This window comes from Hylobates moloch, unplaced genomic scaffold (assembly GCF_009828535.3).
Source record: "Hylobates moloch isolate HMO894 unplaced genomic scaffold, HMol_V3 SCAFFOLD_7, whole genome shotgun sequence".
Taxonomy (NCBI): Eukaryota; Metazoa; Chordata; class Mammalia; order Primates; family Hylobatidae; genus Hylobates; species Hylobates moloch.
In genome coordinates, this window is record NW_026652282.1 from 28496389 (window position 1) to 28512272 (window position 15884).

A 15884-nucleotide genomic window follows, 5' to 3' on the forward strand; every position below is an offset into this window, starting at 1 on the left:
GCAAGCTCCGCCTCCCGGGTTCACGCCATTCTCCTGCCTCAGCCTCCGAATAGCTGGGACTACAGGCGCCCGCCACCACGCCCGGCTAATTTTTTGTATTTTTTTAGTAGAGACGGGGTTTCACCGTGGTCTCGATCTCCTGACCTCGTGATCCGCCCACCTCGGCCTCCCAAAGTGCTGGGATTACAAGCGTGAGCCACCGCGCCCGGCGAGCATTATTCCTAACACAGTCTACCCTGTCAGCGTGTGTCTTTCCAGTCAGACTGCGTGCCCTTTGCAAGGCAGGACTGAGTCCTCTACGCCTTGTATGATGTTTTCTTTATATCCAATCTAGTGCTTCCTAATAAGAGGAGTTCAGTAAATATTTCTGAATTGAATAAAATTAAATGAAAATTGCTACTTGAATAAAGGAAAAGAGAAAGAGACAAATAAGTTTCTTTTTCCCCAACTTGACTTCAATGTGAACTACATACCATGGATGACTTTATATATATATGGGACTTGCAGGAGCCTATGTAGGTTTTCCAGGTGTGCAATCATTTTATTAGGCTTATTTTTTCTTTTGAGACAGGGTCTCACTCTGTCACCCAGGCGGGAGAGCAGTGGCAAGATCTCGGCTCACTGCAGCCTCGACTTCCTAGGCAATCCTCCCACCTCAGCCTCCTGAGTAGCTACTCAGTACCACTACTGAGTAGTACTACTGAGTACATACATTTTTATGTAGAGATGGGGTTTTTCCATGATGCCCAGGCTGGTCTCAAACTCCTGGACTCAAGTGATCTGCCCATCCCAGCCTCCCAAAGTGCTGGAATTACAGGTGTGAGCCACCACACCCAGCCTTATTAGGCTTTTATAAATCCTGAACCAAACTGTGTTTAAAAAGTAATCTCATAGACTAGGGTCACAAATTCAGGTCCCTATAGGGACTAGGTCGTAACAAAGGGAAGAATAAGCCTTGTCTAAATCAGAGAGCTATAATTTCAGATGTGGCTACTGACTGCCAACAGAAAGGTGGGCATAAGTTAAAAATCAAAACACAGAAAAACAAACAAAAAACCCTGCTGATCATATTCCCTCACCAGTGTATACCGGAGAAGTTTCTCTCACATTCTTAAGGTCATAAGGAAGTACAAGAAAATTTGTTGCTGCATTGTGGAGAATTGAGGCCAACATGGGTGTGTATGTGAAAGAAATGGATAAGGGTATATATCGAGCAATGTGGATGGATTTTTTCTTTTTTTTTTTTTTTTTAGATAGAGTTTCACTGTTGTTGCCCTGGCTGGAATGCAGTGGTGCGATCTTGGCTCACTGCAACCTTTGCCTCCTGGGTTCAAGTGATTCTCCTGCCTTAGCCTCCTAGTAGCTGGGATTACAGACTCGCACCACCACACCCGGATAATTTTTGTATTTTGTATTTCACCATGTTGGCCAGGCTGCCTCGAACTCGTGACCTTAGGTGATCTGCCCATCTTGGCCTCCCAATGTGCTGGGATTGCAGGCATGAGCCACTGCGCCCGGCCATGGATGGATCTTTAAAACACAATTATGAATGTTAGAAAAGCTAAGAAACAAGATTTATAGCACAGTGTAGCTTTTATACATTTAAAATATACTTATAAATAATATATTTTAAAAGGATAAAGCAGGAAAGAAACGGGAATAGAGATATTATTGTCACATTTCAATAATTTTGCTAATTGGTTATTAAACATAACCATTAATATAAATTAAATTTTATAGATATAAAATAAACTGTGCTAAGAACAAAAGATAACATATAGTAAGAATTCATCACTTCCTAATTTAACTATCATCACTGCTCTTGAGATTATGTCTATTGTGTCTGGCTTCAAGTCAAATCAAGGCTTTCAATGTTTTTATCCAGAATGCATGATGTTAATATTTACTAGCATATCAATAAGTGTAACTTTTTTATTTATTAAAAATCAGTCTTGAACCCAAAAGCAAACAAAAAATAATGCTTCTGATTAGTCAGGAAAACCACCCTTGAAAGTCATCGCTCATGGAAGATATTTTTCTGTCCTGACATCAGAACCTAAACACTAAAAATTAAATATTGTAAGAGACTAGTGAGTAACATATTTGATCTTCTGGTTTCCTTGTGAAGTTTCTGAAACCCTACAAAGACAGAATACTAAAAGCAATGAGAAGTAACCATTCTGATAACAGAAAGTAGCAATAGGAGACAATGAACATAAAAATCTTAAAACAGAAATGTGGTAATCTTAGACATTTATCAATGAAATGACCGTTCAACATGTGATGAAATCTCATCCTACGCCATTTAATTTATATAGGAAATCACCTACATGTGCTGAGAGAGAGAGAAAAGGAGACATAGTGATAGATTAGGGATTGATTTAAATACTGCTGGGGGTATGCCCATCTTTCCGCTCAGTAAGCATATTGCCCCTCAGAACGAGTGGATAAAGAGACATCAAAGTTTGCTGTTTCTACCAGTTGACTTAGGTTCCACTTTCTTCTCATGGTGTAAGTATCTCAGTGATTTGAGTTAGCTTTAATATTTAAAGGTATGTATTTATCTTACAGTCTAGCTTCTAAAAGCAAATTAACCACTTCAACTGGGTCTCAACTGAAGGAAGGGTGCTTTGAATTTCATGTTCCTCATATATCACCGTATCACTAAACAGAGCAAAAATTGATGTGATAACGACACCCCTGAAAATTAAGAAAAGTTAATTTACATTGTGATTTAGAATCAGAAGTCTTAGGTTTTGTTCCTAATTCACTACTACTGGTTGTGTGATCCTTGGAAAATCAGATGGGTCACTAAGATTTATATCATCCTTGAAACATGGATATAATACTACCACCTAACTCATAGCTTTGTTGGAGAAACTAAACGAGATATTTTACGTGGTAAAAACGCTGTGAACTATAAAGCACTATAAATTTGTTGGTTAGATATTATGCACTGCTTAATGAAGCAAAACAGAAGATATTCAAGAAAAGTTTTCATTAAAATAGTTACAAAAAAAATTTTTTCAGTGCTTTATTAAAGGACTAGGTTTTAGTTACCTAGAAAATAACATGTTTGTACATGCAATTTCTCTTTTATTAATACATAAACTCTCAATAGTCTGTCCATTTACTCAAATATTATCTTTCCCACTCTTATTTCCAGATAGGTAAATGAGGGGTTACTATAATCTCTAATGTAGAGGTGGATTTTTAAAATTAAATGGCACTACCAACGTATCACACATGTCTGAGGACACTGCAATGGGTCAAAGGTTCAATAAGCTCAGAACTGTGTAATTTCCAATCTTTTATAATTATTAGCAAATACTTATGAAATGACTACAGTTTTTGGTTTGGCTGTTCACAAAAACAACCTTGCTACTTTTTCAAGAGTTTGGTGTACTGTAGAGTTGAAATGGATTATTTATATATTATGCAAGTTCTTTTTTGTTTTGCTTCATTTTGCTTTTCACTTCTCTGGCATTTGCCCGTATTTTCAAATCTCTCATCATTCCAATTAAGCTGTAAAATTCATTTGCATAACAAAAAATGTTTGGCTGTAGCAACTAGTCAGGTGTTCATCATATAATAAACTTTAAGCAGCGCTCAATAAAAATCTGTAAAAGGTAACAATTTGCAATACATGTTAATCATCTATAAGCAAATTTAAGGAAATCAAATAAGTACTTAAATCCCAACTTATTTAAATAGCATATCAGTGGGATAATAGTTATCAAGTCCTATTCTTGACTACATCTCCATAATTTTAAAACTTTGAATATGCTAACTAAATTGCAGGTCCAAGGTTTTCTGCACAAGAGCTCCAAACTCAACAATCAGAGTGAATTCGTGTTCTACCAAAATGGATAAACTTTGGGAGCACTTTTTTTTGTAAATGGAAGAATTAGATTTATTATAGGTGACTTTTGCAGCTGAGCATTATTCTCTATTGTATATACTTTGCTTGAAAATATTCATTAAATGTTAAGACAACTATATCAACTACGGAATTTCTTCTTTACGAAGAACAGGAATTAGTTACAAGAAAAAGTGATTTCTGAATATAGCTTTCCTTTTAAAATTTAAAATGGATAAATATTTAAGGTGATAGATACTGCAATCACTCTGATTTGATCATTATATATTATATGCTTGTATCAAAATATCACTTGTGGTAAAAGGACGGAAAAAGATATTCCATGAAAATGGGAACCAAAAGCAAGCAGGAGTAGCTATTCTTATATCAGACAAAATGGGCTTTAAAGCATTAATAGTAAACAAAAGATAAAGAAAGACATTGTATAATGATAAAAGGATTAGTCCAACAAGAAGATATTTACTACAATACTCAATTTATATGCACCTAATACTGGCGCTCCTAGCTTTATAAAACAATAGTACTAGACCTAAGAAATGAGATAGACAGCAATGCAATAATAGTGGGGGACTTCAATACTCCACTCACAGCACTAGACAGGTCATTGAAACAAAAACTTAACAAAGAAACAATGGACTTAAATTATACCCTAGAACAAATGGACTTAACAGATATTTACAGAACATTCTTCCCAACAATTATAGAATATACATTCTTATCAGCAGATGGAACATTCTCCAAGACAGGTCATACAAGAGGCCACAGTCTTAATAAATTTAGGAAAATCAAAATCATATCAAGTATCTTCTCGGACCACAGTGGAATAAAACTAAAAATCAACTCCAAAAGGAACCCTCAAAACTATACAAACACATGGAAATTAAGAAATCTGCTCTTGAATGACTTTGGGGTTAACAATGAAATTGAGATGGAAATTAAAGTATTTTTTGAAATGAATAATAGTCACACAATTTATCAAAACCTCTGAGATACAGCAAAAACAGTGCTAAGAGGAAAGTTCATAGTGTTAAATACTACATCAAAAATTCTGAAAGAGCACAAATTGACAACCTAATGTCACATTTCAAGGAACTAGAGAAACAAGAACAAACTAAACTCAAATCCAGCAGAAGAAAAGAAATAACAAAGATCAAAGCAGAACTAAATGAAGTTGAAACAAAAAAATACAAAATACAAATGAAACAAAAAGCTAGTTCTTTGAAAAGATAAACAAAATTGATAGACCATTAGCAAGATTAACCAAGGAAAGAAGAGAGAAGATTCTAATAAGCTCAAGTAGAAATGAAACTGGAAACACTACAACCTATATCACAAAAATACAAAAGATCATTCACTACTAGTATGAACACCTTTATGCACACAAACTAAAAAATCTAGAGGAAATGGATAAATTCCTGGAAATATACAACCTCCTAGTTTAAATCAAGAAGAAATAGAAACCCTGAACACTCCGGCTGGGTGCGGTGCCTCACGTCTGTAATCCTAGCACTTTGGGAGGCTGAGGCAGGCAGATCACTAGGTCAGGAGTTTGAGACCAGCCTGGCCAACATAGTGGAACTCCGACTCTCCTAAAAATGCAAAAATTAGCTGGGTGTGGTGGTGGGCACCTGTAACCTCAGCTACCTGGGAGGCTGAGGCAGGAGAATCACTTGAAACCGGAAGGTGGAGGTTGCAGTGAGCCAAGATCGTGCCACAGCACTAAAGCCTACGTGAAAGAGCAAAACTCCATCTCAAAAAAAAAAAAAAAAAAAAAAAAGAAAGAAACCCTGAACATACCAGTAACGACCAGCAAGGTTGAATATCAGTAATTTAAAAAATGACAAAAAAAAGTCCAGGACCAGATGGATTCACAGCTGAATTCTACCAGACATTCAAAGAAGAATTGGTACCAATTACGATGAAACTATTTCAAAAGATAAAGATGGAATACTTCCTAAATCATTCTATGAAGTCAGTATCACCCTAATACCAAAACCAGAAAAGGACATAACAAAAAAGAAAGCAGCAGCACAAAAATAGCAGCACAATTTGCAATTGCAAGGTATGGAACCAACCCAAGTGTCCATCGGCCAATGAATGGATAAAGAAAACGTGGTATCTATATACCATGGAATATTACTCAGCCATAAAAAGGAATCTCTTTTGCAGTAACTTGAGTGGAGCTGGCGGCCATTATTCCAAGTAAAGTAACTCAGGCATGGAAAACTAAATACCATATGTTCTCACTCATAAGTGGGAGCTAAGATATGAGGATACGAAGACACAGAGTGATACAATGGACTTTGGGGACTCTAGGTGGGGAGCTTGGGAGGGAGGTAAAGGATAAAAGACTATTTATTGGGTACAGTATATACTACTCAGGAAATGGATACATAAAAAATTTCAGAATTTGCCACTATAGAACTTATCCATGTAACCAAAAACCACCTATATCCCCAAAACTACTGAAATTATAAAAAATAAGCAAAATATAACTTGTACCCCACAAATAAATATGTACAATTATACATATATAAAATTAAAAAGAAAAAAAAATTTAATTAAGTTTCCTAAGGTAGCTACAATTGTGGCTGCTTTCTTGCCTCATATTTTTTGGATATTTAAAAAATATTAAATGATTTTTATGTTTTCTATCATTACGACAAGGAAAAAGCCTTCTAGAAATAGATATTATTTGATGTAGAATAAGTAAGCAAAAATAATGTATTCATTTAATACAATCATAAAAATATCATTTGTTTAAAAAAGTAAACTAGAATATAGTTTTAAACTCTATTTGAGTTTGAGATTTTCAAAATTTAAAAATATATCTTGTGTCAATGGTTGGCATGCAATTAATATCTACTGAATAAATAAAGGACTCTACCCACGGCTGTATATATATACAGGCATACATTCAAATATTGTAACTGAAACATCTATGTCTCTTTGTCTCTCTTTTTAAGTGTAATTAGTACAACTGAGGGCAAGAGGTGAAATTCAAATCCCTAAAATGCTTCCCTAATTTCAGCATGAGCTACTGAGTATATGAGACTTTTCACTCAAATATTCTCTCAGAAAAGAAAGTTGGCTCATATTCAAGACTTTATACTATCTCTTATATCTCAATCATTTTATTCTGAACCACAATGTTGTATATTAGCCTGAAATAACCTCAAGAGATGTGATGCTTACATAAGTATTCTGACAGAATTTGCTTAATTAAAAAGGGAGGCAAAGAAAGTTGATAAATCTTTAGCAATCATTCCTAATGTATAGCTTCACAATCACTTGTGGCAGAGATCATTGTAAACAAGTCTTTTAAAGAATTTGTTAAAAAGCCAAACAACTTAAAAAGCAGAAAGAATATGTTAGTCTATTGGGAATTTTTAAAAAATCACATCTGGCTCGGTGCGGTGGCTCACGCCTGTAATCCCAGGACTTTGGGAGGCCGAGGCGGCCTGATTACCTGAGGTCGGGAGTTTGAGAGCAGCTTGACCAACGTGGAGAAACCCCATCTCTACTAAAAATACAAAATTAGCTGGGCATGGTGGCGCATGCCTGTAATCCCAGCTACTTGGAAGGCTGAGGCAGGAGAATCGCTTGAACCCGGGAGGTGTAGGTTGCAGCGAGCTGAGATCGCGCCAGTGCACTCCAGCCTGGGCAACAAGAGCGAAACTCCGTCTCAAAAACAAACAACCAACCAAAATCATATCTAAGAAAAATGAAAAAAACAGTTTTCCTAATATTTTGTGAATGGGTATTGAAGTTTGGGATAAAAATTTCAGCTATAGCATTGAGAACGTGAAAAATAGCTCTGCTGGTAGCTGGCAGCTGGCAGCTAGCTAGGCCATGATGGTCCCAGCTGGATGTTAAAAAACACTCATAGAAATAAACTAGGCAGACACAAGGCCACCCCATGGCCCTGTTTGAAACAAGACAGAGACAAGGCCTTTCTGCTATCACAGAAATGACTAATATGAGGCATTGCTGCTCCTTTACCAACGACGTGTCTAGCCCTACTTTAATCTCATCTTCTAGATAAACACTAAGATACCTAATCACTACATTGACTCTGTTTCTTGAAAGCATCTAATCCAGAAATGACTTCTACTTTCTGAATTCCTCCTTAGAATCATGCAGCCAGCTGAACTCTGTAAGAAGCTTTTTCCAATGCCCTCTTACTGAGATGCCCACACTCTGTCTGAAGTGTTTTACGCTCTTGCTGCAATAAGGTAAATATTCTTAATTTTTTGATTACAGGTATGTTGCTAGTAATCTTGGCCCAGAGGGCTTTCAGAGTATTATGTGGGGATTCACACAATGCCATATTACAAATAACTTAGCAAGGTGATGAGCTCTACAATTCTAGAATATACATACGAAGGGTTTGAATGAAAATGTTTCATAAAATATAAATGTGCCAGGTATTTCTAAATGAGTATGCTATTTTATAAAATGTAAGACTGCAAATATGGAAATGCTACTCAATTAAGAAATTGAATAGAATTAGACATTTGACAATCTCATCCATACTTCTAAATGTTTATGTTTACAAGTTGCCCAAAAATCTATTATAAATTTTTTCTCTTTTCATTGGGAAAGTGAAGCTCTCCTCAAGTTTATGCATTGGGATTAGCATTTATTCAACCTCTTACACTCCAAGACTTTGTTTTCAGTTGTAAAGCAAACTTGTATTTATTTATTTATTTATTTATGAGATGGAGTCTCACTCTGTCACCCAGGCTGGGGTGCAGTGGCGCGATCTCAGCTCACTGCAAGCTCTGCCTCCCGGGTTCATGCCATTCTCCCTCCTCAGCCTCCCGAGTAGCTGGGACTACAGATGCCTGCCACCAAGCCTGGCTAATTTTGTTTTTGTATTTTTAGTAGAGATGGGGTTTCACCATGTTAGCCAGGATGGTCTCGATCTCCTGACTTCATGATCCGCCCACCTTGGCCTCCCAAAGTGCTGGGATTACAGGCGTGAGCCACCGCGCCCAGTCGCAAACTTGTAATTTAAAAAAACAAAATGTTGCTGTGCATTTACTTATGAATTATTAAATACCTCCAACATTGTTATCTTCTTTCTAGAAGTCCTCTCCCAACTTATTCTGGTGTTATTGGCATGGAAATTGTGCTCAATAAATGAGTCAGTCAAAATAGACTTGTTCATTTGAGGGGATAATTTTTGTCTGTTATCTCTCTATTGATTTCTGTTGCTACAAGTGAAGTTACACCAGGTAAATGAGACTGTATGCATGGCAGATGATTTATGAAATCCAAGTATTGTTTTAATTGTAATTATATTTATTTCGGCAACATTTTGACCAACGAAATACCATTCGACCTACTATAACGTGAATAAATCTTGAGATGCACATCTGTTGTGAGTAATATATTAAAGATTGTTAGGCAAAAAATAAACCCTAAGGAAGTTTTTAAAAATGTTAAGATGTTGATGTTGGCAGTAGAACAAACTCATTGGGAGAAAAAAAAAACAGCTTAATCTAGTTAATTAACAACAAAACAGCTGGGAAAATGAAACATCCCTGGTTGTGACTGACTGTAATTGAAAATGACTAATGATGCTGTCATTTTGCAGCTCATATCTGAGGAAATGATGCCTGGAAGATTATAATTGCCCTCTTGACCATTTGTCTACAGCAATTATTTTGTGTTAAAGGTTGGGATGGAACCCTTTGGCCAGATACAGAAAATTCCTCACACCTTTTTCTGTTACATTGAAAAATAATTCAAGAGCAGTAAGTAAAATATATTATTAGGTTTATGTAAGTAACATTTTTTGATAATATAACAAGTTAGCAAAGCAAACCAGCTGGCTTCATTTTATCACTTTAGAAAGTAACCAAGACATTTAAAATTCCATTAATGCTCTCAGTTCTAATACATGGCAGGTGATGTAAGCATTGAACGTACATAAACACATTTTTAAAAGTTAACTGAAAGTGTAGTTTTCCAACTTAAGTTAAAAATGAGCATGAATACAAGAAAATGGCACCTAAATGCTTAAGTTTAAGACAGTTAAAAATACAATTTTATAATAAAAATCAAATAAAAAATGGCTTATTTCTTTTGTAGTTTATATTGTTGTTACTGATAGCAGTTGTTTTTGCTGCTTTTAAACTGCTAAATGGGGTGCCATTGAGGACCTAATTATTACTGTGTGGAAAAATGGAACACATTAAAAACTATTTCATCTATGGCATTAATGTAATATACCAAAACTATAACTTTAGCAAAATTTTAAACAATTTATATAACTCATATAGTCAGTCTTCAATAATTTCTGTAGTTAAGATGAAGAAATAACATACAAATAAATAAAAGTATGTGTGTAGATGGGGGGAGAGAGAGTGAGAGGGAGAGAGGGAGAGTGGAGAGAGAGGGAGAGAGAGAGGGAGAGAGAGAGAGAGAGAGAGAGAGTTGAAGTGCTAAACAAAGATGGAGAGGTATTTGATCATATGATCCTAAGATTTTTCCAGTTATTTTGCAGCAGAGATTAGTACTACCTATATGTCATTAGTAGTATTATTTCAGAATACGTATTTGACCTTTTACAGGAAGTCCTCAAAGAAATTAAAGAAGTTGGTCAGATATTTTAAAAAAGAAACCAGAAATATACCGTCTTTGAAAACAAAAGAAATCTTAAAGAAGTTGATGAAGTGAAGGAAAGAAACTGAGCAGGGATGAACCCAGCTTCCAATCAGAACTCAGCTTGGGAGGTGAGCGTAGGAGCTGGACAGACAGGCTGTCTGATGCAGAATGCGGAGGTGCCAACAGACAAGTCAATTTCCTAAGAAACAGAATCGTTCCCTGATGTGTCTTTAATTAGAATGTCTGTAAGCAGTGGACATACTAATTATCCATTTAAATACTAGATCTTGCATATACATTATGAGAGATTTTCATTTTCTTTTTAAAGAATATCATTTTCTTCATAATTCTTACAGTTTCCAAATGCACCTCCCCCAAAAAACAAAAACAGAAACACAATTCTGTCATGAAAATATGCTGCAGGCTACTCAGACTCATTTCTTCTTCTATTAAGAGGTAACAAGACCCAGAGTGAAGAAGAGGCATTATAAATAGGACAAATTTTAAATTTTTATATATGGACTCAAAGTTGAAAAAGGCTTTGTTCACGTTCTATCAGAGCAATGGAGGGTCCTTCAGAAAAATCATCTCTAACCTTTAAAAATAAATTTTTGATCCATGCAGAGATTTAAACAGCCCTCACAGCTTTCTGCCTTGTATTGCTGGGTGTCATGTTCAAAACCGTGAGGTCATTTTTTGAGCCTCTAGGTGTTTCAGGCTACAGCAAACCCCAGCTAATCTTCAGATGTTTCCAAGGTCATGGTCCATAGCAAAAGTCGTGCGTGAGTCAACTATTTTTTTAAACCCCGTAATTCTCAAATCAGTCTTGCATTTTTGCCCCTATCAACTTGATATATCTATAGCTATATCTATATCTATATCTATATAGATATAGATATAGATATAGATATTTTGAGACAGAGTTTCGCTCGTGTCGCCCAGGCTGGAGTGCAATGGCGCGATCTCGGCTCACTGCAACTTCTGCCTCTCGGGTTCAAGTGATTCTCCTGCCTCAGCCTTCCAAGTAGCTGGGATTACAGGCGCCAGCCACCACAGCTGGCTCATTTTCGTATTTTTAGTAGAGACAGGGTTTCACCATGTTGGCCAGGCAGGTCTCGAACTCCTGACCTCAGGTGATCCGCCTGCCTCGGCCTCGCAAAGTGCTGGGATTATAGGCATGAGCTACCGTGCCCAGCCAACTTGATATGTTGATTTTTCTCCAAATCCAAGGGAGAAATGGGAAAACAGGAATAAATTTTCCCTTAAGTTCAGCTTCTCCCAATGTGTCAAATTGAGAGAAAATGGGGAAACAGGGAAGGAGAAAAAAAAAAAAGGAAGGAAAAGAACAGTGCTGTCTGCTACAAAAATGGTTTCAAGGGTTGTGAAAGAGAAGGAAAGCAACAGCTCCTGGTTCTTTCTTTTTATTCCAGAAAAGTAATTCACCTTTTACAACACTAACGCATCAGCAGGAAGCAGATATGCTCAGGCATGGCAGATCCCAGTTCTGATCTCCAAGTGGCCCAGTAGTTGAATGTGTGGGTGGAGGTGCGATAAGTTAGCATCAAGTATTTGGATTGTTTTATACATAATGAAAGCAAAAATTTTCTCAGTGGCTTTGAATTAAGATCTCTCTCTCTCTCTTTTACAAAGGCACAAAAGTAAAAGCCAAATTACATGTACCTTTGTGATCTCTAACAATTAGTGACAAACCTTAATTCATAGTCATACACCATAAGGCATAAAGTCTTTGAGGATCAACAAAGAGTAGATAGAAACGTATGCAATTGTCCATTTGTGCATTGCATGGCTTGCTACAATGAAATTCACCCTGTTAACTGCTCTGAGGGCTGGCTTTCTTCAGAACATCAACAGAAACTCTGAAATTTGCTGCTTTCAGGACTTTGCCTAGCTCTTCGAACTAAATACTGAGCACATTGTTAGCTTATGAAAAATGATTATACTGGGCTTGAACTGGATAGAAATTACTTTTCCAGATTTTTGCAGTGGTTGCAATATATTCCTGAATAAATGTATGTTGGTATCTACAGAGAAACCTGTGATTTTCAGTGTCTGGTGTTTGGACATTAAGCTAAGGTGCAAACTTCAATTTTACCTAAGGAAAAGTCTCTTGTAAGCTATAAGGAAAACAAACAATCTTCTAGAAATGAAGCTTGGGCCAAGCGCAAGGGAAACTAAGCAGCGACCTTAGAGACAGAATCTAAGTCACGGTAATGTTGTCGTTTGCAAGGACAAACTGGTTCTGTATAATGAGGTTATTGACCTGAACTGTTTTCAAGCAGTTTTAAACATGAGGACGAGGTTCATTGTATCCAAGCCTGCAACATTAACTGAGAAACCAAGAGTGATCAATAAACAGCCATGATTACAGGATCTCAGGAAGCTTCATCATAATGGGAGCCACTATAATTTTATACCTGACCAAATTTAGGTAACCTACTGCTAACGTGTATTTAGTACTGGACTCTCATTTGCCAATGGAAGCCGTTGATTAGCTATTTTTTGAAAACTAACCTGGCTTTCCATCTCCCTCCTTATGTAATAGCCTGTGAATAAATGTGACCTAGACTTCAACATGGATATGGAGAAGAAAAAAAAAAGTAGAAAGGTTTATCCCAGGCCAGCTTTTTGCCAAAGAAATAAGCAATTACGGCCGGGCGCGGTGGCTCACGCTTGTAATCCCAGCACTTTGGGAGGCCGAGGCGGGCGGATCACGAGGTCAGGAGATCGAGACCACGGTGAAACCCCGTCTCTACTAAAAATACAAAAAATTAGCCGGGCGTGGTGGCGGGCGCCTGTAGTCCCAGCTACTCGGAGAGGCTGAGCCAGGAGAATGGCGTGAACCCGGGAGGCGGAGCTTGCAGTGAGCCGAGATTGCGCCACTGCACTCCAGCCTGGGCGACAGAGCGAGACTCCGTCTCAAAAAAAAAAAAAAAAAAAAAAGAAAGAAAGAAATAAGCAATTACATGACATTTCACTAAAAATTCTTGACCCAATAAAATACTGAAGCCTCAATGCCGATTTTACTCTTTTATAAGAAAGAGCAACAAAGAAAGGTCACGGACCATATTGTGATTCTTTACAGCTGTTGGAGACAGACACTATGATGCAGTAGCTTGATTTGAATTAAACCAAACAACATGAAAAGCATCAAGGCTGGCAAGTAAAGCAATAAAGCCCCAAAGAATTTAATCTACCTTGAAGGTGGGACTACTTTTGTATTGATGGCAGCACACCAGGACAGAAATGAGTCCTTTAATGCAATGACTCGTTAATAGCCTTAAGATCACAATATATAAATAGGATATGCTGATCAAAAAGACAGCTTTGCCTCTGCTATTACAGTATGGCCAGTATTTCCTTACAAGTTATTTCATTGATTATAAATAGTCCACGTCAATGGCAAATGTACAACAGGGGAAGCATAACGCATTATGAGGTAATGGATATTGCTAGAGGTTGCTTCATTACCTTCACTGGCTGAGTGGCTGGTTTTTCCTTGTACAAACGTTGCCCTTTAGACAAAATCTCTTCCACATCCGGTTGTTTAGCTTGAACTGCTATTTCAGTTTCCTGGGGAAAAGAACCCACATAGTGCAGATTAACTTCACAGTTAGCAATAAAATTACTAAATTTAAATATACCCTTGGAGACTCCACATGTTTTGCAGATCAATTTCTGCCTGGTACATAAGGGCACAAAAATGTAGCTTTTGGTGCAGAGAAAAGAAACAGAGATGTGAAACACACTAAAGTTAAAAAAAATTCATCCAATATCTTCTTGAATTATATAATACTCATATAGAAACACAGGCATTAACTACTTTTCAAAAAAGTAAAATGCAATAATGACAGTACAATTTATTAACATAATTTATATGAATAAACACTAGTTTTAGCTACAATAATCTCAATAATCCTAATGTTAATTTTACTTTATACACTTATTATTTTACAAAGTTCTGTGTAGAGTATTGGATATAAATTTTGTTTTGAAATAAATATCAAAGTTATTTCTATATCACTGTCAAAATTATTTTCTTTCCAAAGGGTAAACACTTAAAGCATAGTATCAAAGCTTATTATTTATTAATGAGTCAAATAGGCCTTTTGAAGAACGATTAATTTTTTTTATTATTTGCTTTTCTTCAGTCTGGAGAAGGCTGAAGCACGACAAAAAAAAATCCTTTAGGTATATGAATATAAGCATTTTGTTACTGTCTGCTGCCTAGCTCTCTTGATGAGACAACAAAAGAAATGTGCAGAAATTGAAGCTGAAGGAAGTGAAGTTAAATATTACAGAAGACTTTTTGGATGGAACACTTGTTAAACACTGGGATAGAGTATCAATTAATCAATGTCAGGCGTCAGTCAGGGCCTGGGCAATCTTCCCCAGAGAGCAGCTCCTGATTAACCCGTATCTCTCTTCCTCCCTCCCCTACCCCGGAGCCTCCCACACCGCTGTGTTTAAGTGTCTTCATGCCACTGTTTCCTTTGTATACTGTGTTTGTACCTGTTCCCTCTCAGTTCATTAGTAGGAAATCCCAAATTACTATAATCTCACACTGCCCAGTACGGTCTCTTGCAACTTACGGGTGCTCAGCACATGCTCTTGAGGTAGACTACTTTTTTCCAGTTCTTACTATAATAAACACCAGTGGCAAACGGGCACTTTGGTCAAAACTGTACATAACTAACCTCATGTGTTAATGGTTATGTATGCAAATTTCACTTCCTTTATAACAGGAGTTTAGCTACTTTACATGTAGAACTATTAATTGATGGTCTTACTGCCCCTTGCCAAGAAAACACGTTGTTCCCTGAAAATGCAGCACCCAGAATGACTGTATGTCTTTGCTAGAGGTAGAAATAGCTCTGATCTCAGATCAGGAATAAGGACAATCTAGTTTTACTTACTGAATTCCAAATAGGTCCCCAGCCACTATAAATGCACCCTTGAATACCGCATTTGCAAAAAAACATTTTGGTGAAGTAAATGGTGATATGGTCTCAAAATACTTTAAGAGAAAATAAAATATATTATTCTAAGGAAGTAGAGAAAAGAGCATATCTTCAGCAAGGTAAAAATGATTTAAGAAAAGGAAAAAAAGTAACTGAATTTTCAACCTATACATTTATCACTTATGTATACCATAAATTACCAAGCCAAATCCATATAAAATGTCTAAATTATACATTTGAAATTATATATGCATTACACATATAAACTGATGAGTTAACTTAAAGCACTGTCACCACCATTCATTTTGTATGTGTTTCTCTAAGACAAAGCACTATTTTCTATTTATTCACTGACAGCTGGGACTTTTCTTGTGATATTTATTGATATTGCTAATTACTGGTAATAGACA

At 36.6% G+C, this 15884-nt stretch overlaps 1 protein-coding gene across 1 annotated transcript in view; it reads right to left on the reverse strand.

The window, feature by feature from the left end:
• The window catches only part of DMD (dystrophin), a 2251240-nt gene that overhangs the window by 729307 nt on the left and 1506049 nt on the right, over positions 1–15884 (reverse strand). Inside the window, exon 47 of the mRNA XM_032756167.2 lies at positions 13985–14086. Within this exon, the coding sequence (XP_032612058.2) occupies positions 13985–14086 (102 nt within the window). The remainder of the gene's footprint in view (positions 1–13984; positions 14087–15884) is intronic.